The following is a 25,224-nucleotide window of genomic DNA, read 5'->3' on the forward strand; positions in this document are numbered from 1 at the left end:
TCCCTCAATCCTCTTTTCCAAGCAGTCATCACCAATCCTGCTTCACACCCTGCAACAAGCCAAGAACCAACACTACTTATATCCAGAGCTGGGGAATGGCTTGGATTTCCCCAAGACCCATCCTGAGAAAGGGACACACACAGCTTGTTGCTTCTGATCGCAAATTGGCAGGGGCCTGCCAGGGCTGCAGCATCTGCCAGTGTCCTCCAGCAGGTGGTAGTAACTGTGGAACCTGCCGGTCTGGAAAAACTTTGTAAATTATTGTCACCTTGACCATGCAACCCAGGTACATGCCCTTCACCGGGAATTGGACCAGAATGAGGGCAATGGAGTTCGATGCTTTATAATGGGTTGCTTTGAAGAAGTGTAATAGCAACCATTGTAAGTACGTCTTTGCCACAAGCATCCCATTTTACAGTGCAAAACCTAAAGCCCAGCTGGTGAGTGGTAAGGTTTGCTTGCTTCCAAAGGTTATGCTCTAAACCTCGCTCCACATACGTACACGCTGTCCCCAACCCGGGCCCTGTACACATACACTCAACCCCCTCCTACCCTGCTTCAGAGTTTCTTTTTTTCCTCCAAAGATTTTGTTTGTTTGTTTTGGGTTTTTTTTTTTAAATATATATTTTATTGATTTTTTACAGAGAAGAAGGGAGAGGGATAGAGAGCCAGAAACATCAATGAGAGAGATTGATCAGCTGCCTCCTGCACGCCCCCAGTGGGGATGTGCCCGCAACCAAGGTACATGCCCTTGACCGGAATCGAACCTGGGACCCCTGAGTCCGCAGGCCGATGCTCTATCCACTGAGCCAAACCGGTTCGGCTTGTTTGTTTGTTTTAGAGAAGAAAGGAAAGGAGAGGGAGAGAGAAACATCAATCAGCTGCCTCTGACATGTTCCCTACTGGGGATAAAGCCCGAAACCTGTGTCTGTACCCTGATAGAATCAAACTGGCAACCTTTCAGTGCACTGGACAACGCCCAACCAACTAAGCTACACTGCCAGGGCATGCTTTTTTAAATTTTTATTAAGATTTATCAGAGTTTCTGCTTAAGTTTCACTAGTACATATCAGAAGAGATCACAAAAACACCACTTAAAACCTGCATCATCTAGAAAGGCACAAAGGCCTTTTGGGATTCCCACCCAGCCAGGGGAAGGGATCTAATGCAGCCATCACAGTTTAGACCATCCCAGGGTCAGAGAGCTTGTCAGCCACAGAGCGAGGATCACACTGGTCTGCATCCAGGCTGGTTTCAGTCCTGGTTCTCTCTAGGTGGCCCAGAGGGAAAGGTTCATCCACCCACAGATAGGCTTTCACAGTGTTTGTTTTGTTTTGTTTTTAATATATTTTGTTGATTTTTTACAGAGAGGAAGGGAGAGAGATAGAGAGTTAGAAACATCGATGAGAGAGAAACATCGATCAGCTGTCTCCTGCACATCTCCTACTGGGGATATGCCCGCAACCAAGGTACATGCCCTTGACCGGAATCAAACCTGGGACCTTTCAGTCCGCAGGCCGACGCTCTATCCACTGAGCCAAACCGGTTTCGGCACACAGTGTTTTTTAAAAAAATAAAGGATACTCAGCCACTGGTTATGGAGCTTCTGAATTCAAGCATCCCATTTTACAGTGCAATGTAAAGATGATGCTCAACTGAGGCATTTTGTTAATTGGTAGGGACATTTTGGATCATCCCAAAACTTGGTTGGCAAGTAAGGGAGTTCAATAGGCCAGGCCAAGAATATATTGCAATGCGTGGGACATTTCCTGATGGAATGACATCCACAGTGAAAAAGGCAAATTAGTTATGATGATGCCCTTCCTAACAAGTTCAGCTTAAACTAGTCTCTACTGTGGGGCATATGTGGTGTTTCTGTTTGGTCTTGTAAACCACACCATGCCCAACAACCCTGTAGGTACAGTTTGGGGCACATCTGGTTGCTTCCTCAGAAGCAGGTATGTGCGGCAAGAGCTGAGCATGTCTTTATGGCTTTGGATGGCATCTTCCAAAAAGCGGCAGTGCCCTTTTGTGTACCCACCAGCGCTACAAAACATGCTAGTCCCCACCAGGAACTCCTTCAAGCTGACTGAGCTCATTCCATGGAAGCAACTGGTGCAGAAGTGTGGGTTCTCTGCTGCTCTCTAGCCCAACCACTAGGATTTCCAGAGGAACTGCTGTCAGGACTTCTCCCTGCCAGAGCCAAATGAAAGAAAGTCTCCCCCCACCCCCCCCCATGGAACCCGACCCCCCCCTCCCCCACCCCGCCACACACACACATACACACTCACACTTTCTTCCAGGTCCACTTTTCTCAGGCTAGGACAGGGAAGCACATTGTTGACTTCTAGTGGCCAATCTGGCCCCAGCTGAGCAAGCTTCTGTGCTGTGTGACTACATCTCTGCTCACCCCACATCCAGTCCATGAACAGGCTCTTAAGGTTCTGCTGCAAATGCATCCCAAATCCAGCCACTCATCATCCCTACCCTGCCATCTGCATCCAGCCTCCATCATCTCTCACATCGACAACTGCAGTGACCTGGTTGGTCCCTGAAGAACCCTGCAGGACCTGGCCCACCACTAGCTATCCATTTGCCCTGCTGTATTTTCCTTCTTATTCTGTCTCCATGTGATGCATTATATACTCTCTATGTGTTTGTTTCCTTTGTCCCTCCACTGGGTTATAAGCTCCATGACTCTGAGCACTTGGCACAGTGCCTGACACATCTTAGGTCTTCAACAAATGACTGGTTGTATGAACTTGTGAAATGGAGATAAGACCTCCCTATCTAAAGGGTGAAGGTGATGATGCTTAAAGTGTCCCATGAAGTAGTGTTTGGGTAACTCAGTCCATCCCTCTCTCCCAAAGCAGGCTCTCATTCAGCCACAGGGGGGCATCGTTCTAAAGGGCACCTGTAGCTGCCAGGAAAGGCATCTAGGTTCTTCCAGCAAAGACACTTAAGAAAAGGTGGAACTAAGACAGATATGGCCGGGACAGAGCATCAGCCCGCACACCAAAGGGTCCCAGGTTTGATTCCGTCAAGGGCACATACCTTGATTGTGGGCTTCTCCCCAGCCCAAACCCTAGTGGGCTCGTGCAATCAATGTGTTTCTCTCACATGGATGTTTCTGTCTTTCCCCCTCTCTCTTCCACTCTCCCTAAAAATCAGTGGAAAAATATCCTCGGTTGAGGATTAACAACAACAACCACCACAAAAAAATATACCCCCACAACAAAGCAGATATGTATGTGGGGTGGGAGAGCAAGGTGTGCAGGGGGTGCCTCGGCACCTTCCCCACCTTGACAGGACTGGACTCAGAAGTTTAAGGGCCAGTCACCCTCCATCCTGAGTACCTAAGACCCTCAATGCCAGGACCAGATCTTCAGCCACTACCAATGATAACAGCAGCTGCCATTATTTGAGCACAGTTTTGTGCTAGGCCCTGTATGTATCTTTCCTCGTGTAGTTGGACAACAACCCAAAGGTACCATGGCTAGCTTATTTTATGGAGGAATACACAGGCTCAGCGTGGTGAGGTCCACACCATGTAAAAGGCACAGCCAAGATTTGAACCCCCGACTGCCTGAACCCTTGGCTTTAGGAGTTAGATAAAGAGCCAAGTTATAGTAACCTGTGTCAGGTGGTTTCAACGAGGGCCATCGGGGTCTATACCACAATCAAAGGTTGGACACAAGGAAATAAGTGATTCACAAAGAAGTTCAATATAGTCTCACTACAAAACCTCAAGTATACCCCTTGCTTAAAGAGGGTCAGAGGATCCCATAATAAGGTGTTTATTTCCAAGTGGTCACAAGATGAAATGCACCTAACCGTGCAAAATTACCTGCACCACCTCCTCCTCCTCCATCTCTGCCATCTTCCACCACTTCCTCCGTCACCATCACCTTTACCACCATCTGCACAATTACCAGTACCTCCACTTCTATGTCCACCACCACCATCTTCACAGTCTCCACCATCATCTGGGACATTCCAGTCTCGCCCGCCTGCCCTCTCCCAGCTTCCTGTACCAGGTCCTCACTTTTTGTTTGTCTGTTTGGTTGGGGTTTTTTGTTTGTTTCTTTGTTTTGAGCACTTTATTACTTTCCATCACAACAAGATGCTCCAGGCTCATCTTGTATGTTTCCTATCCCAGTCCTAGAATCAGCCCTGGTTTCTTTACTTAGAGAATTGTGTAGGAAACCAAGATCTGGGCACCAGGCAAGCTCATTGCTCTTTGGGTGTCTTTCTTCTAGGGGTTCTCAACCTTCCTAATGCCGCGACCCTTCCTCATGTTGTGGTGACCCCCAACCATACAATTATTTTCGTTGCTACTTCATAACTGTAATTTTGCTACTGTTATGAATCGTAATGTAAATATCTGATATGCTATATGTGTTTTCCGATGGTCGCGACCCACAGGTTGAGAACCGCTTAGCTAACAGAGTAAAGAAATATATACCTGAATACTAACCCACAATATACACATATCCATAAATATTACTATATGTAACCATCTGTATCTATATTAAATTAAACGAGTTCTTAACAGAGGCTCTTTTTTTATAATGTGTATTTCATCACTGAGATTTCTAATTTTTCCTGGTTTCAAGCGATTTGTAATTGATTGTTGAAGCATTTTTATGATGGCTGCTTTCAAACCCTTGTCCTGTAATTCCATTTTTATGTTTTTAATTGATTTTTTAGAAGAAAAGAGAGAGAGAGATTTGTTATTCCACTTATTCATGCATTCATTGGTTGATTCTTGTATGTGCCCTGACGGAAGATTGAACCTGCAACCCTGGCACATCAGGACAATGCTCCAACCAACTGAGCTGCTTGGCCAGGGCTAACATCTAATTCATCTCAATGTTGGAGTTGGTTGATTGTGTTCTCATTCAAGTTGTGACATTTTTATTCTTATTTTCATGGGCGATTTTCACTCTGGGTTCTATTTAAATCCTTTATTTTAGCAGGCAATCACCCTGTTTAGGTTTAGCACACAGCCTACTTTTGTTGGCTGTGGTCCCAATGACAGTTTGATTTGCTTGGATTATCTGGTGTTACAGGGTCTTCCTCTGGCCTCTCCTTAAGCTGCCATGAGGGTGGAAGGAGTTTCCCCAGGCCTGGCCACCATGTGCCTCTTGGTGGGGAGGGAAGTGCAGACCTACTGTGGTTGCTTGTTGTGCCAGGTCCCCTCCTGCCTGTTCCACCTGCCCACCTTTCCCGTGTCTCCCTGTGGAAAGGGGAGTGCTCCCCCCCATCCTTACTGTTAGTGAGGCTCCCCATCAATCCCCCTTGCCAGCAGTGCTGGGTGCACCTGTTGCTGGCAGAGGGGCTCCCATTCAATCCAGGGCTGCCTACCTGGGCTACCTTCTGTTGCCTGGCTGGGGTGAGGAAGTGCCAGGTCCAGGTTCCTTCTTCTATGGGGTGGACCGCAGTGGTCGGCAAACTGCTGCTCGTGAGCCACATGCGGCTCTTTGGCCCCTAGAGTGTGGCTCTTCCACAAAATACCACCTGCGGGCGCGCATGTACAGTGCGATTGAAACTTCGTGGCCCATGCGCAGAAGTAGGTATTTTGTGGAAGAGCCACACTCAAGGGGCCAAAGAGCCGCATATGGCTTGAGAGCCGCAGTTTGCCGACCACTGGGGTGGGGGAATATTAGAGGCCCTGCCTCTGTGTTGCTTTTTCAATCCTGGGCTTCCAAACCAGTTCATTTTCCTTTACCACTTGTCATAGTGCTCCTTAGGTTGCCTCTTGGTTTATCATTGTGCTTAACCGGGAAGAAGAGAAGTGGGTCTATATAATCTTGTCCAACCAGAAATCCAGTAAGTACATTTTTAACACTATGGATTTGTGTTGCCAGCTGCTTTCTTGAAAGGCCATTCTAGCCCTGGCCAGTTTGGCTCAGTGGATAGAGCATCAGCCTGCAGACTAAAGCGTCCTGGGTTCGATTTTGGTCAAGGACACATGTCCGGGTTGTGGGCTCAATCCCCAGTAGGGGCGTGCAGGAGGCAGCCAATCAATGATTCTCTCTCATCATTGATGTTTCTATTTCTCTCTCCCTCTCCTTTTCTCTCTGAAATCAATAAAAAAATATATTTTTTAAAAGGCCATTCTAATATAGTATATTGCCTCAAATGATGCATGAGGGTCTGCTCTCATTTTACAGTGTAAGATCACCTGCCCAATGTCACACAGGAGCACATAGCAATGCGGAGTCCTGCACAAATCCTGTGTTCTCCTATGTCCCCACCTGCTGCCACCACACTCAGCACCACTTCCCAGCGCTCCAGGAAGCTCACAGCCTGGCAAGGACAGCAGACTCAGGAGTTAAGCTCTGAGGGGGAATGAAAGTGGAAGGGCACCCAGGCCTGAGAGTGAAGAATCAGTCCAGAGAGGACATCCTTGAGCCTGATAAGATGCTCTGCTCAGAGTCCCCGCTCCTGCCCCTTCCAGCCCTCTGTGTTCAAGCACTTCAGGCTTCAGGCCAGTGTGAGCACTACAAATGTGGATTCAGGCTCCCCAGCTGTGGGGACTCCTGCGTGTCACTGCTGATTATTGTCACCAGTCCTCGGGTGGAAATGGGGGGCAGATCCAGGCACCTGTGACAGAACAGGCACTGCCTGCCCTAGGAGAGCCTGGACACCCAGCCCCAATCCTGGTGAAGCTGATCCCACTGGCAAGCCACTGCCCCTGTTTGTGCTTTAATCTCCTGCCCTGTGAAATGGAAGCAATCATTCTCATCCTTCGGAGAATCCATGTTGTTAATAGGCCGGATAGACTGTAAGCTCTGGTGAGAGTCAGAAAGCTTTAAAAGGATAAATCAAATCTTGGCTCTCTCTGGCTCAAAACCCTCCAGTGGCTCCCATCACATTTGAACTAAAACCAAGGCCTCGTGTAGTATTTGAATTAATACCCTTCACTCCTCATGCTCCTTTAACCTGTTCTTATTTTTCTTCCTAGACTTATCACTTAGTGTGCATGTGTGTTTCTTTTTAATCTCTTCCCAGAAGCTCCATGGAGGCAGGAATCATGTCTTCTTCAACCCCTGAGCCTAGGACAGCACACCACAGACTCCTGCCTCCCTGCCCATAGCTCTTCCCACTGTACCACGGACCTCACCCTGGAAACTTTTTTGTGTCCCTTATATTTCTTCTCTGTGACTGGCTCATCTCTGTAGGGAAACTGTTCTGTTCTGGTGCCCTGACAACTTTGCACATGTCCACCTAGGCCATGTAGGCAAGGCTTAAATTAACCACAGCTGACCTACGCCTTGATGGAACATCCGAGGATCCTCCTGGAACATGAGAAGTCAGGTGGTCATGAGAGGAGCTGCCACAAGGCCATTTCTATTCCCAGTAAGGCTGTAGCCATAGGCTCTTTCTCATCTGCCTCCCTGATTCTGATGAGGTGGGGGTTCATCCCCTTCTACCTTACCTTCCTTCCAGTTTCAGGCTGTCAAACAGCTTAGCTGCAGCATGGAATTAGGACCCCATTATTCTGGTTTCATGTCACCTAGCCCCTTTTGTTTCAGTATCATCTTGTGGACTAGGGATGCTAACACCATAGCTGATCTTGCTTTTGCCATCCATGTAAATAATAAACTCCCTCAAGCCATTTGGGCTGGATGTATTCCTACCTGCTAAACCTATGACAGAATGACACTCTAATCTAGCAGCTTCTGATAGGAATTTGTAAGTCTGCCTGACAATATTATTTTCATGCCAGCATTATTGTCCCTCTCAGGCATATCTGTCGAGCATCCCTCATCCTGGGTTGTGCCACCACTCTTCAGGATCCAGCCACTAGAATCCTCAGTTATTCAGAACCTGAACCAAGAAGCATTTTCAGACTACCACATGTAGCCTAAGCCCAATCTGGTCAATTGCTTACTAAAACAAAAATATCACTATTCTCCATAGGAGTTTAAAAAGACTGGATATTGTATAATGACACTCAAAATGTTCAGGATATATTCCAATATTACTTGACATATTGTTAGGGTCACCAAAGGAGGAATGCACAAGGACAAGAGTGGCAAGGGATTATAAATTTATTAGATCATTTGGAGACCAGATGGGCTGAGCCAAAATGGCATCAGCAGCCAGGGACGGGGTCAGAAATTTTAAAGGACTCTAGGAGGGCTTTTTCCATGGAGAATTCTCTGGGCAGGTCCAGATCCTGGGCAAGTTTGGAGGGGAAAGTTACTGTTCTTAGCAAATGGAATGTCGTCTAAGTGAAAGAGAATGTCAGTTGTGAAATGATCTAAAGGTCAGTTTCCCAGAGGAGGGGATATCAATTTGATTATATGATCAGAGCTAACACGTATGAAGAAACATGAAAATCTCAACTCACAAAGGAAAAGACAATCAACAGATGCTGAGAGTACACAGCTGTTGGAATTATCTGATAAAGTCTTTAAAGCAGCTACTATCAACATGCTCCAGCAAGTAAGGACAAACCATCTAGAAACAAATGGAAAGATAGAAAGTTTAAGCAAATTCATACGTAAAGAACAAATGAAACTCTGAACTGAAAAATAAAGTAACCGAAAATTTTAAAACTCTTTGGCCCTAGCCAGTTTGGCTCTGTGGATAGAGCACTGGCAAAGGGTCCTTGGTTTGATTCCAGTCAAGGACATGTACATTGATTGCAGGATTCTCTCCCCACCCCCCTTTTTTTCTCCTAATATCTGTTCTTCCCTTCTCCTATAAGCACAGAACTCCTATTTTTCATTGGGCACACAAGAAGCTAAATTTGACCATACAAATAGGTTGTAGCCAATGAGAGATGAGAAGAAGAGATGTGTGCAACTTCTAGGTCATGCACCTAAAGGGATAGGGTAAGCTTTCATTCCCCCTTTCCACTGGTTGGAATGCAAGACTGTTGGAGTCAGCTTGGACCATGCAGAGGAGGGTAGGATCCTACAGATGGAGAGGCACAAGTAAAATGAACACAATCCTCTGGAGAGCCTGTGAAGCCAAGCTGTCCTACCTGCCTCTGGACTGTTAAAAGAGAGAGAGCCCTGCTATCTTAGCTCAGTGGTTGAGCGTTGACCTATGAACCAGGAGGTCATGGTTCAATTCTCCATCAGGGCAGTCCAGAGCACATGCCTGGGTTGCAGGCTCCATCCCCCGTGGGGGGTGTGCAGGAGGCAGCTGATCAATGATCCTCTTTCATCACTGATGTTTCTATCTCTCCCTCTCCTTTTCTCTCTGAGATCAATAAAAATATATTTTAAAAAAATAGCCTGGCTGGTGTGGCTCAGTGGTTGAGCATCGACCAGGAGGTCACAGTTCAGTTTGCGATTCCCCATGGGACACATGCCAGGGTTGCAGGCTCCATCCCCAGTGGGGGGTGTGCAGGAGGCGGCTGATCAATGATTCTCTCTCATCACTGATGTTTCTATCTCTCCCTCTCCCTCTCTCTCTGAAATCAATAAAAACACAGTTAAAAAAATAAGAAAGACAGCAATTTCAGTCACAAGGTCCCTGAGATTGTAGGGAAGGGAACACAGATGATGGGAAGAGTGTCAAAGAACTTTGAAGTCATGTTTGAAACACCCGAGGAGCACACGCAGGTCCCTAGACTGTCACAACGCTCCCTCCTGCCACAATGCCTCCTGCGTGTTCCTCTGCCTCTCCCAGCGCCGCACACAGCCGGTCAACTCCTTCAGACCTTGGCTAAACCTAGCTACCTGCACGGACCATGTCACTACCCTCCAGGCTGAGACAGGCCTCTCTATTCTGTCTCTCAGAACACAACGTCAGGGGTCGCTCTCCCACAGAACTTACAGATCTGAAACTTTACATTTACCTGTGTGGGTACTGGTTGCCTCTCACCAAAATTTAAGTTCTGTGAGGTCAGGGACTGAGTCTGTCTCCTTCCCTACTGTTTCCCCAGCACCTAGCACAAAATAAGCCATGAATGAATGCGTGAATGAATGAATCCAGGGCACATAATGACTCCTCCTCCAACATGGAAAAGCAGAGCTCCTCATCGTGAACCATTCATTGAACGCTAACATGCACGCACATCTGCGCTGCCCTCACAATCATCCTTTGTACAGGAGAAGTGTGAACCTGCTGAAAGCCACCTATTCCGTTACCGGCGGAGCCCCAAATCGTCTCCCCGTTTCTCAGATGCGGAAACTTGATTGAAGAGATGCGGAGCGGGGCGGGGGGCGGGGCAGGTCCGGCGTCCGAACGGCAGCCTCCGCAAGGTAGCAGCCGCGGGCCTCCCGGCTTCCGGTTCCCGGGCGCGGGGACGTGCGCGCCGTGTGTGGGGGGCGCGCGCGCAGGGCGGGGCGTGCAGGGCGGGGCGCGCGTGCGCAGGCGTCGCGCGGAGGGACGAGGCAAAGCCGCGCAGTCGCCTGATCCGCTCTCGGTCCACGCCGTCCATCGCGCTGCCCGTCCGCCCGCCTCGCGCCCGCCGCCGCCGCCGCCGCCGCCATGGGAGTGCAGGTGGAGACCATCTCCCCCGGAGACGGTGAGTAGGCGCATCCGACGGTCCTGGGGCCCCCGCTGCCGTGCGCATCCGCTCACCGCGCCGTCTGTCTGTCTCCTCAGGGCGCACCTTCCCGAAGCGCGGCCAGACCTGTGTGGTGCACTACACGGGTGAGTCGGCGGGCCCGTGGGGCGGGGGCGGGGGCGCCGGGAGGGCGGCCTGGGGGCAAAGGCCTGAGGCGTGGCGGCGGCGAGGCCCGCGTGGCCCGCGGCTGAGGCCTGGGCGGGGGCAGCGCCCCCGAGGGGCCATCTCAGGCCTGCGGAACCCGCGACCGGCCGAGCCGGCGCCGGTGAGCGCTGACCTCGGACCGGGTCTTATTTTGCCCTTCACAAGCAGTTTTGTGCCTCGGATGCTGCCCCTGTGCCCACTGCACAGAGGAGGAAACTGAGGCTGGGGGAGGCGAAGGCTCTTGCCCAAGGTGACGCTCAGGAACCGGCAGAGCGCCGGCCAGGGACCGTCAGAAAGGATTGGCGTCCCGGCTGACACCCCACTCCCCACCCCCACCCCCGCCCGCACCCCACCCCACTCCCAGCCCCGCTCCGGCCCTCCCTCCTTTGGCGATTAGAAGGGCGAGGCACTTCCCAATCTGCGGAGCTGCCGTTCGCCCGAGAGTCGGGCCCCGGCCCCGCTGCCGGGAGGAGGAACGTTCCGGCTCCCCAGTCCCTGCTGTGGCCCAGCCTGGCCGCGGAGACACCACATCTGCACGTCTCTCACCTCTTTATACTTTGGAGGCACTGGCACATCCCAGCTCCCGTGGCGTTGATGGCCCAGGCTGACAGAACGCGTATGGCATTTAGTCCCCCCGCCCTACGAGGTGACTTTTCTCATCTCCATCTTAAAATAAGGAAACGGGCCCAGTTAGGGTCACAAACAGCAATGTAAGCCAAAGGGAATTGTGGACCCTCGGCCGGAGTTCGCACCCGCGCCCAGCACCTGGAGACCCTCTTGGACTCCATGCCCGTACAAGGCCCTCCGGGGCGGTGTCGAGGCGGGGGTGGGGGCTGCGCGGGCAGGCGGCGGCGCCCTGCTGTGGGTGGAGGGGGAGGTCGGTGCAGCTCCAGTTGCTGATATGAATCACGGTCCTTCCCCTTCCTCCCCCCCTTTCTCCCCCTTCCCATCCTTCCTCTGTTCCTCTTCCTTCCTCTGTTTTTTTCTCCTCTCCTTTCTCTTCTGTTACTTCGCCTGGGTGGTAGGCTGTAGCCAGCGGTTCTCAACCTGTGGGTCGCGACCCCTTTGGCGGTCGAACGACCCTTTCACAGGGGTCGCCTAAGACCATCCTGCATATCAGATATTTACATTACGATTCATAACAGTAGCAACATTACAGTTATGAAGTAGCAACGAAAATAATTTTATGGTTGGGTCACAACATGAGGAACCATGTAAAGGGCCAGAAGGTTGAGAACCGCTGCTGTAGGCAGCTCTGAGTTGCTCAGGTCTACCCTTCCAAGCTTTACCTTCTCTCCCAGACCATGGGGGCAGCCCTCTGTTGATGGGAAAAAGGCATTTAACACCCCTCTCCAGTGTGCTCTTATTTCACTGGCCCTTCTCTGTGGGTGGACATGCTAAGGACTAGAACCCTTTAAAAGGCTGTGGAAGAGGAGGCATTGAAACCCAGCTTTGTAAGGAACAGCCTGATGCCTGTGAAGGAAGCTGGAAGGTGGTTTTGACATTTTAAATGACTGTATTTGTAAGCCACGATCAGCACCTGAGCCTAGGGAGGCTGCTGGCAGAGGAAAGCTTGTCTGTATGGTTATTTGTGATCAGTGGGGTGAGAAGAGTGACCATTGCCTGTTACAGCGTTGGGGTGAGTGGGCAGCTCATTCACTTCCTACAGCCAACTGGGCAGAGACAAGCTCGGGATGCAGTGACTTCTGCGCCCCTCCCCCAGTTTGAAAGTAGCCACATTCAGATAATTGGCTACTCCATCAGTCCTACCCGTCTGCTGGTGCTGTGGCAGGACTGGACACCAGTACGTAGGCAGGACCACATTTCACTGTGCCTCTTGAATTGTCCCCACACAGCATGCCTGGAGCCTTTCTCTAAGAGAACAGATGGTCGTGGGACCTAGAACACCATCAGGGCTCCCAGTGCCTCTTCTCAAAGTCTATGTTTTTCCTTGAGGGTGGCACCCACCCACACATTCCCAGAACAGCAGCAGGACCCTGGCATGCATTAGGACAAAAGCTTTCTTTTTTATTTCATTTTTTATAAGCCCTACGAAGGCACCTTAGTGAGAAGTCAGCTCTGTCTCATGCTCACAGAATAGGTTGTTCTCAGGTGGGTGGCTTTGTTCCCCTGAGTCTTTGCCACCAGCTTCCCAGGAAGAACCTGTTTAAGACCTGTGGGGGCGTGAGAGGAATGGGTAAGCACTTTGAGATTTCATCTGTAGTAGTTAAAGCTTTTAAGCCATTGGGAACAAATCCATCTTGTGGGAACATGATTGGCAGGGAGGGGGGCAGTGAGATTATCATAAAAGTCCAAAGGTCTTCAAAGGCAGGAAGCCCTCTGGGCCTTAAGAAGGGAGAAGGGTTTCTCATGATATACCCCTAGTTTTCATATCTGCTTTTCTCTGCCTGGCTGCCTTAATTATTGTTTCCTGTCACAAATTTCTGTTTTTCTACTCCCAAGTGGTGGAAGTCCCTTGTGTGCCCCCCTCCCCCGCTGCACCCCAATCCCATATCCAGTTTCTGTGTCTCCTTTTGATTACCTACCTCTGAATACTTCTGGTGACTGTCAGTAGTAGCCTTGATGTCGGTCTCAAGGTTTCTTCTGGTGCCTTCTAGCAGAACATAGCATGAGTATGGCCTCAAAGAAAGGCTTGTGACACCTTTTTGTGGTGCCAGAAGGGAAAATGAAAACTTGACTGTCAACCAGCCAAGCACCTCCTAATAGCATGCTATCATGCTATATTGAGGTGGAAGGGAGGAGGTGGGAATATAACCTGCCACATATGTGCTTTGAGGATCAAGTGGATTCTCGCTCCTCTCTCCTTGCCTCCAGTAGCTTTGTCATCTTGATTGTTGAGTTGTCCTGACACAGAGCTAGGCTTATATCCCTGTTACTCACATCAGCTGCCACGTGCCTCCCATTGTCAGAGCAACCTCAAGTGGATTGAAGGCATTCTTTTTTTATCCTCTTAAATAGTAGTTGACATCATGTCCTTGGGATCAGATTTGTCAGAAGCCTGGCTTCTGACAGAAAAACCAAGGTCCCCTCAACCCCATTTCCTCAGGAGCTCCAATTGGAGGGCGACTGAGCTCCCCGGGCAGGTGTGGCCACTTGCCTGCAGCCCCTTCCCACGCCTTGCTTTTCTTCAGCCTGTTTCCCTTCTCTCTGTTTAATTCCATCCACTTTCCCGCTGGGTGTTTCTTGGATGATGATCCGATGTCTGGAGGAAGGCACACCCCTCAGATGGTTTTCCCCAGGCTCTCTTCAGGTGGACAGACTATAGCTATTTGGGCTGGGCTGCACAGGACCCTTCCTTCCTACAGCAGATGTTGAGTGAGCAACAGCAACAAGCCAGGCAATAGGGATGTGGCCAGTGAGCTAAATAGATAAAGACCTAATCTGGCGGGCGGGGGAGGGGGTGCGGAGGGGGGGGGGGCTTACCTGAGTGATAAGACTAATAGCATGAAGGTAGTTAGAAGCACTGTGGAGAGATTATAAACAGGGCTAGAGGGCATGGGGAGCAGACTTGCTGCTTTTAGTGAGGGTGTTCAGAAAAGGCCTCTGACAAAATGACACTTTAATATTTACCCAAAGGAAGTTGGGGAGTGAGTGGCATGTCTGTCTAGAGCAGTGGTTCTCAACCTTGGCTGCACATTGGAATCACCTGGGAATCTTTTTAAAATCCTGATTTCTGGGCCTCATCCTCCGGAAATTCTGTTTCTTTGTTACTAATGTTGTGGCCTCACCCCTAACAAAGAAACAGACTTTTCGGAGGATGAGGCCCAGAAATCAGGATTTTAAAAAGATTCCCAGGTGATTCTAGTGTGCAGCCAAGGTTGAGAACCACTGCTCTAGAGGAAGAGTATTCCAGGCAGAGGGAAGAGCCAGCACAGAGGTTGGAGCATGCTTTGTGTGTATTAGGGGAACAGCAAGGAGACCAGTGTGGCTGGAATGGATTGTGTAAGGGGCAGAGGGGGGGGGGGGGGGGGGGGAGGAGTGGGAGAAGATGAAATGATGGTGGAGCCTGGTAGATTGTTATAGGAACACTAGAGGCTCGGTGTATGAATTCGTGCACAGATGGGGTCCCTCGGCCTGGCCAACGAGATCGGGGCTGGCCAGCAGGAGGGACCACGGGAGGTTGGCCAGCCACAAGAGGTTGGCTGTGGGAGCGCACTGACCACCAGGGGGCAGCTCCTACGTTGAGCATCTGCCCCCTGGTGGTCAGTGTGCATCATAGCAACTGGTCGTTCGGTTGCTTAGACTTTTATATAGATAGATTGTCTTTGGGAGTAGGGTGGGATCATTGGAGGGTTCGATTCCTGGTCAGGGCACATACCTAGGTTGTGGATTCGATCCCATCCATAGGAAGAAACCCATGGATGTTTCACTTTCACATCAATGCTTCACTCTTCCTCTCACCCTTCTCTTTTCCATTCCCTCCTCCCCCTTCCCATCTCTCTAAAAAATCAATGAACATGTATTAAATACATGGGGATTTAAAAAATAATAATTTTATGTTTGATACTATTACATGTGTCCCCATTTTCCCTCCCTTTGCCCCCATCTACCCAGCCCCCGCCCCACCCCTTCCCTCTGGCCATCATCACACTGTTATCTTTGTCTGTGGGTTATGCATATATTTTACTTGGCTAATCCCTTCACCTTCTTTCATATAGACCCCCTTTCCCCCAACCCCTCTGACAGCTGTCCTCACTGTTCCATGTATCTATGTCTCTATTTCTATTTTGTTTGTCAGTTTATTTTGTTCATTAGATTCTACGTATAAGTAAGATCATATGGTATTTATCTTTCTCTAACTGGCTTATTTAACTTAGCATAATAATCTCCAGGTCCATCCATGCTGTCACAAAATATAAGGTTTCCTTCTTTTATTATGGCCACATAATATTCCATTGTACCACAGCTTTCATATCCACTCATTTACTAATGGACACTTGGGCTGTTTCCAGATCTTGGCTCTCTCTATATAAAAGCCTAAGTGACCAGCCAACCGGCCGACCAACTGTGACATGCACTGACCATCAGGGGGCAGATGCTCAATGCAGGAGCAGAAACCACAGGCATGGAAACCTGGAACAGACTGATGAATCTCAGAGGGAAGAGGGAAGTGGGAGGGTGGGAAGAGATTAACCAAAGATCTATATGCATATTAGAGGCCCGGTGCACAGATTCGTGCACCAGTGGGGTCCCTCGGCCTGGCCTGTGGGGATTGGGCCGAAACCGGCTCTCCGACATCCCCGAGGAGTCCCGGATTTCGAGAGGGCGCAGGCCAGGCTGTGGGAATCTGTGCACCAGGCCTCTAGTTACAAATAATGCTGTTGTGAACACAGGGGTGCATATATTCTTTTGAGTTGGTGTTTGGGGATTCTTGGGATATGTTCCCCAGAAGTGGGATAGCTGGGTCAAAAGACAGTTCCATTTAAAATTTTTTAAGGGAACAAATCCGCACTGTTTTCTACAGTGGCTGCACCAGTCTGCATTCCCACCAGCATTGCACTAGGGTGCCCTTGTCTTCACATCCTCGCCTGTACTTGTTTGTTGATTTATTGATGGTAGCCATTATTGCAGGTGTGAGATGATACCTCATTGTGGTTTTAATTTGCATCTCTCTGAGGGTTAGTAATGTGGAGCATTTTTTCATATGTCTATTGGCCATCTGTCCTCTTTGGAGAACTATCGATTCAGGTCTTTTGCCCATTTTTAATTGGATTATTTGTCTTACTGGTGTATAAGTCTTTATTTTGGGTATTAACTTCTTACCAGATGTATCATTGGAAAATATGTTCTCCCATACAGTGGGTTCCCTTTTCATTTTGCTGGCGGCTTCTTTTGCTGTACAGAAACTTTTTAGTTTGATGGAGTCCCATTTGTTTATTTTTTCTTTTATTGCCCTTGCCCTGAAGGCATATCAGTAAAAATATTACAAGAGATGTCTAATATTTTACTGCTTGTGTTTTCTTTTAGGATTTTTATGGTTTTGTGACTTACATTTAAGTCTGTATCCATTTTGAGTTTGTAAGTTGATGGTCTCCTTTCATTTTTTTTGCATGCACCTGTCCAATTTTCTCAACCCTATATGTTGAAGAGACTGCCTTTATTCCATTCTATGTTCTTGCCTCCTTTGTCAAATAATAATTGACCATTTAGGTGTCAGTTGATTTCTGGGCTCTCTGTTCTGTTCTATTGATGTATGTGCCTATTCTTATGCCAGTACCGGACTGTTTGGTTGCAATGGCCTGTAGTATAGATTGATATCAGGTATTGTATCCAACTTTGTTCTTCTTTCTTCAGATTGCTGAGGCTATCTGGGTCTTTTTGGTTCCATATAAATTTTTGAATATTTGTTCTAGATCTGTGAAATATGCCATTGGTATTTTAATAGGAATTGCGTTAAATCTATAGCTTGCTTTGGATAGTATAGACATGCTAATGATGTTAATTCTTCAAATCCATATATATGGTATATGCTTCCCCTTATTTGTATTTTCTGAGTACAGGTCTTTAACCTCCTTGGTTAAATTTATTGCTAGGTATATTATTATTTTGTTGTTGCAATAGTAAATGGGATTGTTTTCTTAGTTTCTCTTTCTTATAGCTCATTGTCGGTGTATAGAAATACCACTGATTTCTGGTTATTAATTTTGCTGAATTCATTTATTAGTTCTGGTAGGTTATTGGTATAGTCTTCAGGGTTTTCTATGTACAGTATCATGTCATCTGTGAATGAGAGTTTTACTTCCTCCTTTCGATTTATATGCCTTTTATTTCTTCTTGTTTGATTGCCATGGCTAGAACTTTCAGTACTATCTCCTATATAATAAAAGCCTAGGTGGTGTCACACCCTCACGCTACATCACCACAAGATGGCTGCCACAAAATGGCCCCGCGCACAGCAGAGGCGGGGCCTGGTGCCGCTCTGCACCATAAGGTCTGGGGATCCCGTGGCTCCGCGTGGCATGGAGGAGGTCGGTCTTGGTGTCTCCGCTGCCTTGCACGGAGGAGGCGGGTCCCAGTGGAGGAGGAGGGTCATTGCAGGGGAGGGCAGTTGTGGGCCATCAGGCCGGCAGGGGAGGGCAATTGGGGGCGATCGGGCCAGCAGGGGAGCAGTTAGGCATCAGTCGGGCTGGCAGGCAGAAGGGGTTAGGGGCAAGCAGTTAGGAGCCAGCGGTCCCGGATTGTGAGAGGGATGTCCCATATTGGAGAGGGTGCAGGCTGGGTTGAGAGACCCCCGCCCTCCCCCCCCCCACACACACACACCCCGTGCACGAATTTCGTGCACTGGGCCTCTAGTGTTGAAGAATGTTAGTGAAAGCGGACATACCTATCTTGTTCCTGATCTTAAGGGAAACACTTTTTTTAAAAAATATATTTTATTGATTTTTTTTACAGAGAGGAAGGGAGAGGGATAGAGAGTTAGAAACATCAATGAGAGAGAAACATCGATCAGCTGCCTCCTGCACTCCTACTGGGGATGTGCCTGCAACCAAGGTACATGCCCTTGACCGGAATCGATCCTGGGACCATTCAGTCCCCAGGCTGACGCTCTATCCACTGAGCCAAACCGGTTAGGCAACACTTATTTTAAGAATATTTTTTTTATTGGTTTCAAAGAGGAAGGGAGAGAGAGAGAGAGAGAGAGAGAGAGAGAGAGAAACATCAGTGATGAGAAAGAACCATTGATCGGCTGCCTCCTGCACGACCCCCACTGAGGATCGAGCCTGCAACCCAGACATGAGCCCTGACCAGGAATTGAACCGTGACCTGGTTGACACAACCACTGAGCCATGCTGGCTGGGCTTAAGGCAAACACTTAGTTTTTGCCCATTGAGTATGACGTTGGCTGTGTATTTGTCAAATGGTCTTTATTATGTTGGGGTATGTTCCTTCTATTTCCACTTTGCTTAGAGTTTTTATCATAAATGGGTGCTAGATTTCATTAAATGCTTTTTCTGCATCTATGTGTATGATCATGTGATTTTTATCCTTCATTTTGTTTATGTGGTATATCATGTTTGTTGATTTGTGAATATTGTACCAACCTTGCATTCCTGGCATAAATCCCACTTAATCCTGGTGTATGACCTTTTTATTGTATTGCTGGATCTAGTTTGCTAATATTTTCTTGATTATTTTACCATCTAAGTTCATTAGGGATATTGGCCTATAATTTTCTTTTTCTTTTTAATTACATCTTTATTGTTCAGATTATTACAGTTGTTCCTCTTTTTCCCCCCATAGCTCTCCTCCACCCAGTTCCCACCCCACCCTCTGCCCTTACCCCTCCCAATGTCCTCATCCATACGTGTGCGATTTTTGTCCAGTCTCTTCCTGCACCCCCACACCCCTTTCCCCCCAAGAATTGTCAGTCCACTCCCTTTCTATGCCCCTGGTTCTATTATACTCACCAGTTTACTCTGTTCATCAGATTTTTTATTCACTTGATTTTTAGATTCACTTGTTGATAGATATGTATTTGTTGTTCATAATTTGTATCTTTACCTTTTTCTTCTTCCTCTTAAAGAATACCTTTCAGCATTTCATATTATACTGGTTTGGTGGTGATGAACTCCTTTAGCTTTTTCTTATTGGTGAAGCTCTTTATCTGACCTTCAATTCTGAATGATAGCTTTGCTGGATAAAGTAATCTTGGTTGTAGGTTCTTGCTATTCATCACTTTGAATATTTCTTGCCACTCCCTTCTGGCCTGCAAAGTTTCTGTTGAGAAATCAGCTGACAATCATATGGGTACTCCCTTGTAGGTAACTGAGTTTCTTTCTCTTGCTGTTTTTAAGATTCTCTCTTTGTCTTTTGCCCTTGGCATTTTAATTATGATGTGTCTTGGTGTGGTCCTCTTTGGATTCCTTTTGTTTGGGGTTCTCTGCGCTTCCTGGACTTGTAAGTCTATTTCTTTCACCAGGTAGGGGAAGTTTTCTGTCATTATTTGTTCAAATAGGTTTTCAATATCTTGCTCTCTCTCTTCTTCTGGCACTCCTATAATTCGGATGTTGGTGCGCTTGAAGTTGTCCCAGAGACTCCTTAACACTATCTTCATATTTTTGGATTCTTTTTTTTTTGCTTTTCTGGTTGGGTATTTTTTGCTTCATATTTCAAATCTTTGACTTGATTCTTGGGATCCTCTTGTCTGCTGTTGGATCTCTGTATATTATTCTTTATTTCAGTCAGTGTATGCTTAATTTCTAGTTGGTCTTTTTTCATATCCTCCAGGGTCTCACTAAATTTATCGGCGGTTTCTAGAAAATTCTGAAAAACCTTATAACTGTGGTTTTGAACTCTATATCCAGTAGTTTACTTTCCTCTATTTCTGTCATTTGTGACCTGTTTCTTTGTCTCCGCATTTTTTATGCTTCCCTGTGTTGATAAAGTGGCTTTGTGTGCTAGGTGTCCTATAGGGCCCAGTGGCTTAGCCTCTCCAATTACCTGAAGTGGACACTCTTGGTGCACCCCTTTGTGGGCTTTGTGCACAGTCTTGTTGTAGTTAAGCTTTGATTGTTATAGGTATCTCTGGGAGGAATTGACCTCCAGGCCAATTGGCTGTGAGAATCAGCTGTGTCTGCAGTGGGAGAACTTCTGTGCTGAAGACACCCTTCTGGAGCAAGACTTGCTTCAGTGGGGCTTTGGTGCTCACTGAGTCTTCCCCCTGAGTGTGTCCCTTATGGATCTGAGGAGTTGTAATCTGGATGGTCCCACCCACTCTGACCACTGGGTACACTGGCTCTTGGATCTAAGGAGGTGCTAATTTAGCCTCTGCCTGAGGCTACCCAGCAGGAGCCACGAAGAGATCTGCAGATTCCCCTTCCTTGTTTGGGGTTTGGAGGTGCCCAGATGAGGCCCAGCTGTGAAGCAGTGCAAGCTGCTGTGGGGCCTTGGGCCTACTCTTGGAAGTTCTGGGTCTGTCTGGCCCAGCTGCAGTTTGTTAGGTAATTTTCAGATTGCAAAGGGCCAGGGCATTCATATGCAAAAGCCTCTGCCACAGCTTGGGTGGGACGGGGTCTCAGGGAATCAACAGGGCGGAGCAAACAGCTATGGCTGATCCTCAGTTCTACCCTAAGAGGCCCCGCATCTCAGTGTCCCGGTAATCACTGCAAGCACCTCAGGAAGAGAGCCGCCCTCGAGTTCTGAGTTCTGCCCGCTGCCACACAGTCCAGTTTCTCCCCATATGAGTCTGGGTCCCCAGAGACTCACCCGGAACTGGAGTTCAGAGCAGTCAGGGGCTTGTGACTCCCTCCCGATTCAAAAAGACAACCGCGTCCTCAATGCCAGCCCTTGCCATGTGCGCCTCCCTACCTCTGCACGCACCTCCTCTGAGTCTCAGTGTGCTTTTCTCTTTCCTTCTAGTTGTAGAATTTCCACTCAGCCAGCCTTTCTGTAGTTCTGGATGATGTCCGTTTTGTCTGTTAGTTGTATTTTTGAAGTTGTGGGAGGCAGCAATTCCGGTGTTTACCTATGCTGCCATCTTGGTTTTTTCTAATTTTCTATTTTTGTCATGTCTTTATCTGGTTTTGGAATTCAGATAATGCTAACTTGGTAAAACGAGCTTGGAAGTTTTCCCTCCTTTTTAATTTTTTGGAACACTTCAAGAAGGATAGATGTTAGATCTTGAATGTTTGGTGAAATTCATCTGTGAAGCCATCCAGTTCAGGACTTTTATTTGTTGGGAGGTTTTTTTTGTTGTTGATTGTTTTTTTACTGCTTCAATTTCACTGTTTGTAATCTGTCTATTCAGATTCTCTGATTCTTCCTGATTCAGTTTTGGAGGATTGTATGTTTCTAGGAATTTATTGATTTCTTCCAGATTGTCTGGTTTGTTAGCATATAGTTGCTTGTCATTTTCTTTCTTTTTTTTTTTGGTTAATCCTTACCCAAGGATATTTTCCCATTTTTTTTTTTTAGAGGGAGTGGAAGGGAGGAGTCGGGGGGGGGGGCATCGATGTGAGAGGGACACATTGATTGGTTGCCTTCCGCACGCATCTTGATCGGGTTCAGGGGTCAAACCTGGACCAGGTACATGCCCTTGACCGGGAATTGAATCCACAACCTTTCAGTGTGCAGGCCAGCACTAACCACTGAACTACACCTTGTAGATAATTACCTGCTTTTCTCTTGATGCTTTTAACACATTGCGTACCGCATAGAAATCTCTAAGACATACGCCAGGAACCGCACGTTTTTGGGCAAACTGCACGTTATTTAAATCATCATAATGCACTTTAGGTGTTGTTTTTCAATAATTACAACATTTTTATTTACAAAAACAATTAAACAATTAAAGTTCCTAGTACTTTTTAAACATATGGTACTGTGTAAAACATTTTCCTCTATGAAGAGGGACCAAACAAAATTTACATAAGTATCTAGATTCGCTCCTTTTTCCGTGGGTGTGAAAAACGAGAACACTCGTGAGCGGTCCTTAACAGATGGCGCGCGAAACACGAGAAAACTCCTGAGCGGTATGAAATGTGTTAAGATTCTCTGTCTTCAATTTTTGGGGATTTTAATTATGACACGAGGCCTGGTGAATGAAATTCGTGTGTGGGTAGGGTCCCTAGGCCTGGCCTGCGATCAGGGCTGATCAGGTTTCCTGCTTCCCCACCTCTTTCCCTTGCTACCCACACGCCACCAGCGCGTGCGTTTCCCCCCGCCTTCCCCTTCCTCAGTGCCCTGCTGCTGCCGCTGTTGGCCCACCATGTTCCATGCCACTCCCTGGTGATCAGCACACATCATAGCTAGTGATCGAACTCCCGGTCGAACTTCCAAGGGGACACTTTGCATATTAGCCTTTTATATATAGAGATGTGTCTTGATATGGGTCTCTTTTGGTTCATCTTGTTTGGGACTCCCTGTGCTTCCTGGACTGTGTGTTTTTTTCCTTCACCAGGTTAGGGAAATTTTCAGTCATTATTTCTTGAAATAGATTCTTGATTCCTTGCTCTCTGTCTCTTCTCCTTCTGGTACCCCTGTGATGTGCATGTTGTTTCATTTCATGTCCCAAAATTCCCTTAAACTATCCTAGTTCTTTTTCATTTTTTCTTCACCCCATTCTGACTTTTTTTCTACGTTGTTTTTCAAATCTGATTCAGTCCTTTGCTTTATCCATCCTACTTTTTATACCTTCTGTGTATTTTTTGAATATTTGTGAGATATGGTATTTTTCATTTCTGACTGGTTCTTTTTCATAGTTTCTGTGTCCCTTTTCATGCTGGTGTAGTTCTTACTGAGTTCCTTGAGCATCCTTATTAGCATTACTTTGAACTCTATATCTGCTAAATTTTTTACCTCCATTTCATTTAGCTCTTTGGAGATTTCTTCTGTTCTTTCATGTGGGGCCTGTTGTTTTTTTTTGTCTCCCATTGTGGTTGTCTTGTTGTATATGTTTCTGTGTATTAGGTAGAATTTCTATGACTCCCAGTCTTTGTGGGGTGGCCTAATGTAGTAGGTGTCCTGTGGGACCAGTGGAATAGTCTCCTTGATCCCCTGAGCTGGGTGCTCTAGGAATGTCCTTTGTGTGGATTATATGGGCCTTCCTGTTGTAATTGGGTCTTGGTTGTTGTTGACCCATTTGTTGGTGGGATCAATCCTCAGGCTGGCTGACTGTGAGGCTCAACCCTGACCATGGCATGCAAGCTGCTGTACAGGTGCCATTTGACTGGAATTTTACACGAATCTCCTCAGAGCTGCGCCTCCTGAGACTGTCTGAATGGTTTCTGGTTAAACATTTGAGTATGAAGACTTCATATATGATGCTGTTTACTTCAAACTCAGCTTCACTATTTGTAATTTTAAATGTGATCTTTTTTGTAAAGGAACATTTCCCCTTTGCAAGGAGCAGGCAGTCTGGGAGGTACTTGCACATCCTGCAAATGCCCTGCTCCTCATCAGGCTTCTCCCTACTGGCATTTACACCAATGATAATTCATACTGGAGGAAATTATTTCATTGCCATTTACAACATGGCGATTTTATAATTCTCTCATACCTTGTACATTTGTTAGCTGCAACTCTATAAAGTAGGGTAAAGCTTAATTCTTTTGATTACTATGGTCTTGTGATTTTAACTGTAGACCCCCCCACATTTTTAAAGTGAGAAGTTAGTTTTATAGTCTTCCCCAATGGTGTGGCAAGTGACTTCCCTCCTCTATTTATTTTTAGTATACTCTGAACTCATGCATTGTACTAAGGGTCCTAAAATAATTGATTTTCATTACTCTTTTTGATACATTGTCTCATTTTGCCAGTAGGAGTCCCTTCAGGCTGGCTCCAGTGCCTTTTTGACATGCTCCCACTATTTCTTAATCACTAATTTGGTGTTACTGCTCTGGTCCCTTTTAGTGGGTCTCATGGACTTTTATTTTCATTAGCAGCTTTATTGGATATAAGTTATGTACCAAAAATTCACCAATTTACCCAGAGGCTTTTTAACTTGAACATTTTTGGTGGTTAAAAGCTAATTTTTTTGTGAAGTGTAATGGAGCCACTGTACCCGCAAACTGGGGAATCATTTGTCTGCCTTGGGATTTTCTCTAAAAATAGTATTGTCACCTGCTATTTCCTGGAAAAGGCCAGGGGTATTTTGTATAACAGGCATGTACGATCCAGTTCTCCCTTTGGTGCTCTTGGTAATGTTTGCTTGTTTTCATTTCTATTTTCCCTGTCCTGTTTTGTTTTTTATTTTTACCTACTAAGGAACTGAAGTGGGTCTTTGCATTCCTTCCACCAGCACCCTTTAACTTGAACCAGATAAATTCTAGCAGTTTCAGAAAGAAGCAGGAGGGAAAAGGAAGAGCGCAAAAGAAATAACCAGCTCCTGGATGCTGCTGTCTATGCTCTCATTGCCTTTACACTTCCTTCCCAGGACTCAAACCGTCCTGGCTTGCATTCATTTCCTCAAGCACACCAAGCATCCCCCTCTAGGAAGGTCTCTACCCCTATGCTTATGTGCCACCACACTGCCTCCACTCCCCACCACAAGGCAGGCTGTTATTGCAGCTTAAATGACACCCTTTCATTAGATCTCCCATGACCCTGAACCTTGACCCTCTACACACCTCTGATTCTCCAACAAGGCACCTGTCCATTTCCTTCTTAGCCTTCCTCACAGTCTGATTTGTGTCCTGAGATCCTGTGTGTTCTACCCCTCATGGGCCCTCCTTTGAAAATACACTTTTAGTCATAGAACCTAGAGGGATTTGGCAAAGGTTAGAAGCATTTCCAGATGGGAAATATTCTTGCAGTCATTTTGTGTGGTGGGGAGAAAGAAGCTGGTTCTGTGTTTAGATAGGCATTTGATCTTTGTACCACAGTAGGCTCTCAGAACTTCGATTCAGGAATATTGCCATGTGCATGCAACCTCAGAGATCTAAAAACAGGACAAAGACTGAATTTTGAATTATCTCTTAGCTATCTCAGTGTGTAGGATCTCTTTTCACCATCAGGGTTGAGACAAATGGATGGTTGACACATTAATCATAAAAATGACATCTTCTGTAAACATTTTTTAAAAT

General features: G+C 47.1%; 1 protein-coding gene across 2 annotated transcripts in view; it reads left to right on the forward strand.

Moving 5' to 3' along the window:
- The first annotated feature begins 10,333 nt into the window (after positions 1-10,333).
- The window catches only part of FKBP1A (FKBP prolyl isomerase 1A), a 31,324-nt gene continuing 16,433 nt past the window's right edge, over positions 10,334-25,224 (forward strand). Inside the window, exons 1-2 of one of the 2 annotated variants that reach the window (XM_036311603.1) lie at positions 10,334-10,495; positions 10,576-10,623. In XM_036311603.1, the coding sequence (XP_036167496.1) occupies positions 10,459-10,495; positions 10,576-10,623 (85 nt within the window). In that variant the 5' untranslated portion in view covers positions 10,334-10,458. Of the gene's footprint in view, positions 10,496-10,575; positions 10,624-11,284; positions 11,328-25,224 lie in introns of those variants that run through there. The other variant, XM_036311604.1, reaches the window with a different exon arrangement.

The sequence above is a fragment of the Myotis myotis genome, unplaced genomic scaffold (assembly GCF_014108235.1).
Source record: "Myotis myotis isolate mMyoMyo1 unplaced genomic scaffold, mMyoMyo1.p scaffold_m19_p_58, whole genome shotgun sequence".
Classification (NCBI taxonomy): domain Eukaryota; kingdom Metazoa; phylum Chordata; class Mammalia; order Chiroptera; family Vespertilionidae; genus Myotis; species Myotis myotis.